The sequence below is a fragment of the Protomyctophum parallelum genome (genome assembly GCF_964188405.1).
Source record: "Protomyctophum parallelum genome assembly, chromosome: 13".
Taxonomy (NCBI): Eukaryota; Metazoa; Chordata; class Actinopteri; order Myctophiformes; family Myctophidae; genus Protomyctophum; species Protomyctophum parallelum.
This window is the reverse complement of record NC_139708.1, coordinates 18,075,395-18,085,675: the sequence shown is the minus strand read 5'-3', so window position 1 is coordinate 18,085,675 and position 10,281 is coordinate 18,075,395. Positions and strand designations below refer to the sequence as shown.

Genomic DNA, 10,281 nt, shown 5'->3' with positions numbered 1-10,281 from the left:
AACACCAGACAAATGTCTCAGTGGTAGGTACCAGTTCAAGCCCACTGATTTTACTGTGTTATGAAATAGACGTACTACTGCGGAATTAAACTGCCTTGTGTATTCTAAAATATAGGTACTGTAAATGCCGCAGTTTTGTTTGCTACTACTGTATTTGTTTTCACATTGATTACAATGATGCCGTACTTTGAAAAATAAGGAGTAACGCTACTGTGTGTGCATTGTCTATTCTCAACATAGGTGGAAGTCCTGCCAGCTTTCTCTCCACAGCAGATAGGAGAAGTGGTACTGAAGCCTACTAACACTGGAAATACAGTTTACATCATCAACATTGTCTTTAATCACCTGGGCAATGGCACCAGATTCAAAGAATTCCTCATCTACCTGGAAACAAATGCAGCAGGGGTAAATATCCAAATGTTTTAAAGTAATCCAGGCTTTTGCGAGATTGTCTTAAAGTACCGTAACTGTATCCTGTTTTTCTCATTCGCATTTTCAGGCAAACCTCGGTTGCAGATCATACAGTGCCATGTAAGTGAAGTTGTGTTGTAACGCATTCTTTATCTTTTATTGAGTCGTCACTTGTGCTGGATAGCTTATGCTCGTATCTTCCTCACTCATGCCTTCCCCTCTCTTTTGCCACCAGCTTCAAAAGGTTAGACATGGTCATTGCTTCATCCCAACCTGATCTGGCTGCATTCACTATGGCCATCACGGACCATCTGACGAGCACTCTCCCTAAACGTGAGTTACCGCGCAGGGATTTAAGTATTATCTAATATCTCAATGCAAGCAAGCATAGATGTGCTACGCGTTTTGATATCTATGTGCTTAAGTCTGTGTTCTGATGCTTTTTGTTCAGGTTGCCATGGGATTCGGCCACCAATTGGGGTAATAAAGGTGAGCGATTGCTTATATCTTTCCATGTGTCATTTGAAGAGTTTAGTCAATGGAGACTCTGTGCTAATGATATCGGTTTTTGTCTTTCTCCCAGTGCAAAGTGACCTCAGCCAACGGTGAGTAGCTTAATGTTTACTAGCAACCTTTCCTCTCTTTGCTTCTCATTGGAGACAATTCTGAAATTAATCAAACTCACTCTCTTACAGAAAGCCAAATGTGCAGTGGTGTCGATAGGTGAGTGTCCCCTGATTTCCTCCATGCTTTGACATGCACACGTGCTTACTTATCCATGCAGATGCATCATTTCTATGTTTTTAGCATTTCAACTCTTCAGTAAAAGAGAGGACTATGCGATAGCTGTCGATAATCAGACTCAAACTCACAACACTGTGAATACATGGTATATACAATATAAGCTTTTGTAGCCCAATTGACTCATTCTTATGTACTTGTCTCTATTTCACAGCACCGCCTTGGAAAGCTACTTGGGCAGAAATATGACCGATTCCATCTGCGATTTCAGCATTCAACACTATGCATGCCTGCCTCAGGTAGCTCTTTTAAATGGCTGCACTCTTTGTACAGACATAATCAATGTAAAGCTGTTTGATTTCATGATTTCTTTCTGTTATTTCAGCAAGTCAAACTCAGTCCAGAGCAGCTATCATTGCTCATAGAGTGCAAACTGTCTGGCAACGTGAACCACCCCAAAGAAATGTGGAAGCTGTTCTTCACCAAATTCTCTGCACATCTTGGAGATGCTCTTCAAATGCTTTCAAACACGGTAAAGACAATGGCTCACAGCCAAAGTGCCGTTTGATAGCGATATACACACTTGCATGTGAATGTACATATTGTGTGAATATGTTTGTCTCTGTGTGGGTGTGCACACGCGTGCGTGTTTGCACGCAAACATGTCTGTACGCTTATGCTTACAGCATGCATGCTGCATGTATGTAGGATATATAGACAACATTTATGTAGGTTCATATACTAAACACCTGAAACAATAATAGGTCAATGCATTTGAACATTGTCAATGAAACCTCATGATGAGATTTTCTTTCTGTCCACAGACTTTCCGGCCCCAAGGTCCATCCATACCTCTTGTGCTTGATGTACTCAGGGAGGTCACTGTCGATCAGTTTACTCCACAAGAGCTGAAAGATACGCACTTTATACAGAAGTGGTTTCAACACAATCTTAAGCCTTTCCTCCCCCATGCATCTGGAGAGTTTCTGTCTTGTCTCAGCAGCAAAGACTTTAGCTGTGAAACCTACCAGACTTTGTAAGTGTAATTACATTGGGTGCTTAGCGCTTTTTCCATCCATATGCTTACCATGTATGTACTTTGTATCTGGTATTTATACCTGTTTACCTTTGCAGAGTGGCTGCTCTGGGTCATCAACCAGCTCTCGACAGGCACAAGATGCAAATGATCTACTCAGACTTCATTGCAGCCTATTTACGTCGAAATGACACTGAAGGTGCTTGTCATTTTTGTTTTAAAACAGATCAACTAAACAAATTGCACGTTCCATAGCTGACGGAAATGATCATGACAAGTAAAATGAACTATTTGCAAAGTCTTGAAATGCGTTCATTGTCTATTTCAGTTCCCGGTTGCGTCGACAATTCAATCAGCATCACCTACTGGCTACACTTGGTCTTTGGGCCTTTTATTTCCTTTGTACCCCTCCCTGATATCATGCAACACCAGACAAATGTCTCAGTGGTAGGTACCAGTTCAAGCCCACTGATTTTACTGTGTTATGAAATAGACGTACTACTGCGGAATTAAACTGCCTTGTGTATTCTAAAATATAGGTACTGTAAATGCCGCAGTTTTGTTTGCTACTACTGTATTTGTTTTCACATTGATTACAATGATGCCGTACTTTGAAAAATAAGGAGTAACGCTACTGTGTGTGCATTGTCTATTCTCAACATAGGTGGAAGTCCTGCCAGCTTTCTCTCCACAGCAGATAGGAGAAGTGGTACTGAAGCCTACTAACACTGGAAATACAGTTTACATCATCAACATTGTCTTTAATCACCTGGGCAATGGCACCAGATTCAAAGAATTCCTCATCTACCTGGAAACAAATGCAGCAGGGGTAAATATCCAAATGTTTTAAAGTAATCCAGGCTTTTGCGAGATTGTCTTAAAGTACCGTAACTGTATCCTGTTTTTCTCATTCGCATTTTCAGGCAAACCTCGGTTGCAGATCATACAGTGCCATGTAAGTGAAGTTGTGTTGTAACGCATTCTTTATCTTTTATTGAGTCGTCACTTGTGCTGGATAGCTTATGCTCGTATCTTCCTCACTCATGCCTTCCCCTCTCTTTTGCCACCAGCTTCAAAAGGTTAGACATGGTCATTGCTTCATCCCAACCTGATCTGGCTGCATTCACTATGGCCATCACGGACCATCTGACGAGCACTCTCCCTAAACGTGAGTTACCGCACAGGGATTTAAGTATTATCTAATATCTCAATGCAAGCAAGCATAGATGTGCTACGCGTTTTGATATCTATGTGCTTAAGTCTGTGTTCTGATGCTTTTTGTTCAGGTTGCCATGGGATTCGGCCACCAATTGGGGTAATAAAGGTGAGCGATTGCTTATATCTTTCCATGTGTCATTTGAAGAGTTTAGTCAATGGAGACTCTGTGCTAATGATATCGGTTTTTGTCTTTCTCCCAGTGCAAAGTGACCTCAGCCAACGGTGAGTAGCTTAATGTTTACTAGCAACCTTTCCTCTCTTTGCTTCTCATTGGAGACAATTCTGAAATTAATCAAACTCACTCTCTTACAGAAAGCCAAATGTGCAGTGGTGTCGATAGGTGAGTGTCCCCTGATTTCCTCCATGCTTTGACATGCACACACGTGCTTACTTATCCAATATCCATGCAGATGCATCATTTCAAAGTTTTTAGCATTTCAACTCTTCAGTAAAAGAGAGGACTATGCGATAGCTGTCAATAATCAGACTCAAACTCACAACACTGTCAATAAAATACATGGTATATAAAATAAACTTTTGGAGCCTAATTGACTCATTGTTAAATTCTTGTCCTTATATCACAGCACTGCCTTGGAAAGCTACTTGGGAAGAAATATGACCGATTTCATCTGCAATTTCAGCATTGAACACTATGCATGCTTGCCTCAGGTAGCTCTTTTAAATGGCTGCACTCTTTGTACAGACATAATCAATGTAAAGCTGTTTGATTTCATGATTTCTTTCTGTTTTTTCAGCAAGTCAAACTCAGTCCAGAGCAGATATCATTGCTCATAGAGTGCAAACTGTCTGGCAACATGAACTACCCCAAAGAAATGTGGAAGCTGTTCTTCACCAAATTCTCTGCAAATCTTGGAGATGCTCTTCAAATGCTTTCAAACACGGTAAAGACAATGGCTCATAGGCAAAGTGTTGTTTGATAGCGATACACAATTGCATGTGAATGTACATATTGTGTGAATATGTTTTTCTCTGTGTGGGTGTGCGCATTTCGCTTGCTTATAATTATACTTGCGCTTACAGTATGCATGCCCGCCAGCTGCCCATGCAAAGCTTGTGGTCGAAACGAGAGGTCGAGACGACGGTGAACAGAGCGGGAGCCGAAGCTCCGGTAGTAGTTGTTGTTCTTCCTGCTCCGGGGTCAGCTCCTCTGGAAGTGAGTCGGAACCACGTAGGAGCCGCCACGAGTCACCGGACTCCGAGGCTAGGCTCAGGGCCACTCTCCTCGCGGGGACGCAGACTCAGGCAGCAGGCCGTGCTGAGACCAGGCCCCAGGCTACAACCGAGCCACAAGTCACAGCCGCACCTGAAGCAGCGCCCCATGTCGACGCTCAGAGCCATGCCCCAACTCAACCCCAGGTTGCCTTCGAAATGGACAGGTCAGAGTTGATCGATATTTTCAAGAGGGCCTCCCAGCGCAGCGGTCTGAAATGGCCGGCTGAACACCTTGCAGCGGCGGAGGGCGCGGCCTGGGATGATTTTGGCGAGGATCCAACAACACCCCACCCCAAACAGATTCTGCCTTTGGCCAAAGGCCTCGCGGTGGCACTCGGCGCATCCTGGGAGCACCCCAACACCCACTCCTTCCCCCCCACACACAAAAGAGATCTTGATTGTGCGGACATGAAGAAAGTGGGTCTGGAATCTCTACCCGAAATTGAGGCCCCTCCGCAGAAAGATCCCACGTTCATTCTGCCGCAGGAAAAAGAAATGTCCACTATGCTGAAGAAAGCGTACGCTGCTCTGGCAAACTCCGTGAAAGCCATTAATGCCATCACTCTACTCCAGAGCTCTACCACCGACATCTTTTTGACGGCGGGAGAGGAGTTGGAACTGGAAGACATCCACGAGCTGCGTAGGCTTCACAAAGAGACGCTCGCGTTGACAAGGTACAATACTGAAATGACGGGTAAAGCCATGGCTGCCCTGGTGGTACTGGAGCGAGCTAGGTGGCTAAATCATTCCGACACCACTGAGAGAGACGCTTTCTTAGACCAACCCATCCTACAAGATAATCCTTTCTCTGGCAACGTGGCGGATTATATGGCCAGGCACGAGGACGGAGAGAAAAATATCCAGGCAGCGCGAGCCTACATGCCGGCGGAGAGAAAGCCGCAACACGGCACCAGAAGAAAATCAAGAAATAGATCCTCTTATGACCGCTCCACAAACCGGAGGGACAACGGGAGGGACCGAGACCCCAGACCCTCTTTCAGAGCTCCGGAGACTGCCAGAGCCCCCTCTGCTTCGGGAGGCCGACAACACCGACAGCAGGATCGTAAGAAGAACACCAGGACCCACAGACGGCCATCATCCTCGCCACAGGGGCAACAACAACCAACAGCACCGTAAATTACACTTTACCGGGCCTCAGGCCTCCGTTGTTCAGGGAAACTAGAGCTATACGATAGATAGAAGACCTCACTAAGGCTAAGAGCATCATCAGCGGTCTGGTACCTCTCCTCTCTCCTCGGGTCTGAGAACTGGGACCTCCACTCTGCTCTGAGGGGTTTTATACATGTAGGCCTGTTGTCTGTTTTTGCCATGCCTTGATTTATTTGAAGATGGCTGGCACTAAATAACTAAGTTATTTCTTCTTCTTTTTATTTTTTATTTACTTTTTATTGAATTTTACATACATACATATGTAAATGAAACGACTATGACAATTGACAATGCATACAACAGAAACAAAACAAGACTCGGTGAGTTATTTCAATGTCAATGTCATCTACATAAAATGAATATAAATACATAAACATCATCCCTATTTTATATTAACTTGTATTTCATTTAACATGTTTAGACTTACACCACATGTTGTCATATGAAAACATGAGCAACCCTGATAGTTGCTCATGAACATTGATAGTACTATTTACTTTCTTTTACTGACATATAGGGCACATGCATATACATACATACGGTACAGGTAAAATAACACATTCCCATTATTTCTTAACAAATACAAATACAACTAATTGTACAACACCCCTGCTAGGGTGAGAGGGGGTGAAACATTAACTCAATGACACCTGAGAGAGATGAGTAACAACAGCGAGGGGAGATTCAAAACAATTAAACATATGGCATGATTGAATTTATGCACTTCTGTGTCAAAGGGTATAAAAATACTGCCTGGGGCGCCAGATTGCTCAAGACCGACCCTGGGGGGGATGTCCTCAGGAGATTCCGTTCTCTGCCCCCTGGACTCTGCTGCCATCTTCTTCCTTGATATCAGCTTCTCCCTTCTCTCTTTTGAGGCGAGGCCTTATTTGCTCTTTGCCCCTCCTGGACATTCGTCATGTCCAGGACCCAACAGGACCCAACTAACTGTGCAGTTGATCGCTCTTCCTCTTAGCCCCTACTCTTAAGGGCCGTGGAAACTTCACTTATTTGATCTGGCCTGCTAACACATACTCCATTAAATGATATCATACTAAAGTAATCCCAATTTAAATATATGTTTATTGGTAGTAGGTTTCAACAATTTAGTACAGTTTGAACATCCCTCCCCCCACAGTTATCGCCATCATTAAAACAATATAAAAAATAACATTAATAATTGAGTACAGACATACAAACACAACAACCATGCATATTTGACATGATATAAACAGTAGGATACAAAAATAATAATTTAAGCACAATGCTTAAATTTTACAATATAAATAACAAAAAATAAAACAAAATAAATACAATTATGAGTTGGGTTATTAGAGTTCAAAAGATAGTCACAAGTTAGTAATCCCAATTTAAGTATATCATTTAATGTAACTTCAACATGCTGAGACCGACAACAACTCAGAGCGCTCCAAACATTCAGAGTTCCAGAGAGTTTAGATAATACACCTGCAGCAGCGCTCTGGACAATGTGTGCGCACAAGTAGCACATACTGTACATGGCCTACTTGTGTGCAAGGTGCAAGTTGACAGCAAGACAGAGTGCATTTCTTGCTTAAACAATGTTGTTCCTCTGAATGCCATGCCTCAGAGGAGTGTTGTTGCGCCAATGCAACATTTTTATGCAAATAATCACACCTGTGTGAAGTGAGGGGCGCTAATATATTAAAGTCTAATTCATGTTGATTATAGGTGATGTAAAACCAACAATGCCAACACAAAAATGTTACACTGTTAACAATATAGAGGCAAACGTCATTGTCAATGGCGTTTACAAAACAAACATTGAACTAAAGACAAACATTAAACCTGTATATAGGAGGGGCTAGTGCCCCTCAAAAATGTTGATGAATTCTGTACACCCCCCGATTCAAATAAAGTTGTTGTGTGGAACAAAACGTTTGAATCCTTGCCAGAACCCAAGGGGTATGAGCCCACTGCCACGCAGGTTGGTAAAGCGACCCGTGGCAGTCGGACGAAACGTGTGTGTGCATGTGCATGTGCCTAATGCCAGTTTGATGGCCTCGTCGTTAGGGGGTGCCAGTCTACCGCAAAACAGTGTAGTGTTGGCAACGAACCCTCTAACGCGGTGTGTTTCAAAATGGATAGAGTGCAAGTTCAAGGAGATAATAATTTCTCAAGCCAGCGGGCAAGCAGCCGTCATTCGTCAAGACGAAATACTTTCTCGGCCAAGAATGCCATTCAGGAAGTGCCTCGAGATGAAAGCCTGAACGATGTCTACAGCCGGTATTTCCTGTTCGTCAAATGCACTCATAGTACAGCAGATAATAGGAACGATCTTTCACTCGGTGATACAAGCGTGAAATTTGGCATGAACATGCCTCTAGGTCACCTCTTTAACTTTTTTAACCGAGCCAACGCAAATTCCAAAATGGCGGTCATTTTTCAAGATGGCCGCCAAATAAAAAAAACCTTTTGTGGCGGTTCTGGACAACCGTGGGTGCGGCCGACTCAAGACCGGGCACTGCACTCCCTGTGGGTGTGTGGAACGTGTGTTCCACACTGAAATAGCACTGCCATATTGGATTCTTGGATGGCTCGGTTAAAAAAGTTAAAGAGGTGACCCAGAGGCATGTTCATGCCAAATTTCACGCTTGTATCACCAAGCGAACAACCGTTCCAATGATCTTCTATATTTCACGATTTTTGTGTGCGTGTGTACATCTGTAATCCACGTAACCCGAGAACCGTTCACCCCACCGACTTCAAATTCGACACACACGTTCCACACACCGACAGGGAGTGCAGTGCCCGGTCTCGAGTCGGCCGCACCCACGGTTGTCCAGAACCGCCACAAAAGTTTTTTTTTTTTTGGCGGCCATCTTGAAAAATGACCGCCATTTTGGAATTTGCGTTGGCTCGGTTAAAAAAGTTAAAGAGGTGACCCAGAGGCATGTTCATGCCAAATTTCACGCTTGTATCACCGAGTGAAAGGTTCTCTCACAATATGGCTGTTAGCCGCTGTACTATCAGTCCATAACCCCTTGAGGCAACGGGGAGTTTGTCTAGTGAGCTACATCGACGACTGGCTTCTTGCAGACTCGGAACGTGAGGCACGACAACACACCAGCTGGGTGGTGAATCATATGCAGTTCCTGGGCTTCAATTTTAACTATGAGAAGAGCGTATTTATCCCAGCGAGGTCGGCAGACTTCATAGGTATGACGATGAACTCTACCTCCCCTCACGGCTCGACTGACACAGGACAGAGTGAACTCCATTCTAATGTGCGCAAGCTCGTTCCAAGTGCGACGCAGGGTCCCATTTTGGACATGCCAGAAGATGGCATGGCTCATGGCTTCTGCTATAAACGTTATTCGTTATTCAGACTATACATGAGACCTTTTCAGAGATGGTGGCTGTCGCTCAGGACGAACAACGATGAACTGAGGTCTGCGGTTTTGTCCACCCCCCTTTGCCTCTGGGGAGGACGAGAGGAGGCATACTCTGTGCCCAGTACGGGCTTCACGGATTTACATGGACAGGATGGGGGCACACAGAAAGACAATGAAGTTCCTTGGGCCCCAAAACCTTGGATACGGAAAGCCGTATCCAAGGTGGATAGTGGAAGCCATAGAACGGTCATATACTCAATACTAAGGGATTGCAGCCTCCCATAAGGGTGAAGGCGCACTCCACAAGGAGTATGTTGACATCCTGGGCCCTCTCCAGGGGGGTGTCAATCCACAATGTGTGCGGCGCACAGGTCCCCTGTCAGAGGTCGGGAACCGTGGGTCTAGACTTTGTGATGACAATAAGAGAGCGTAAGTCTTCATTGTGAGCTTCCTCGTGCATTTTAATTTGTAAAATGTGTAACCAGCAGCAGGGGTGATTTGTACCCTACAGCACAGGTCTGAGTCTGACTAACGGGAGGTCTGACTTAAAGGAGAATTCCATACTAAAAGGCTTTCATTCCTTTCTTTGTAGTTGTTACGTCCCCACCAAAGAGGTCTAGGTGTTATTTTGTGCAAAAGCTCCTTATTGGCTATTTCCCCTACCATAAGCCCTAAATGAATTGCATTTGATTGAATGGGGCTATGGGGTGTTGTGCTAATTCCATTCCTCCCCCATGCATCTGGAGAGTTTCTGTCTTGTCTTATTTCCATCGCTCAAAATTATAATTATTTTGTATAGCCTATATCCTCTCTTCATAATGTAAATAATATCCCAAGCGGCACACTTTACTACTTATTTAGATGGAAATAAGCGAAGTAGCACAACACCCCATAGCCCCATGCAATTCCCCTTCAATTCAATGCAATTCATTGAGGGCTTATGGTAGGGGAAATAGGCAATAAGGAGTTTTTGCACAAAAAAACACCTGGACCTCTTTGGTGGGGACGTAAGAAAGGTAAGAAAGCCTTCTAGCAAGGAATTCTCCTTTAAGGGCAGTTCCCCTAATGGATTGGGTGGCACCTTTTACCACTTTCGCC

General features: G+C 44.1%; 1 protein-coding gene across 1 annotated transcript; it reads left to right on the top strand.

The window, feature by feature from the left end:
- Nucleotides 1-4,163: 4,163 nt before the first annotated feature.
- On the top strand, nt 4,164-5,844 carry LOC310868411 (uncharacterized protein). The gene is made up of 2 exons (XM_083778854.1): nt 4,164-4,308; nt 4,448-5,844. The coding sequence occupies exons 1-2, from the start codon at nt 4,222-4,224 to the stop codon at nt 5,774-5,776; spliced, it is 1,416 nt and encodes a 471-aa protein (XP_083634980.1). The 5' UTR covers nt 4,164-4,221; the 3' UTR covers nt 5,777-5,844.
- The last annotated feature ends 4,437 nt before the right edge of the window (nt 5,845-10,281 follow it).

Coding starts and splice junctions, on each gene's coding strand:
- LOC310868411 (XM_083778854.1), top strand. CDS start 4,222: ATGAACTACCCCAAAGAAATGTGGAAGCTGTTCTTCACCAAATTCTCT. Junction 4,309..4,447: donor TTCAAATGCTTTCAAACACG/GTAAAGACAATG, acceptor TTGCGCTTACAG/TATGCATGCCCGCCAGCTGC.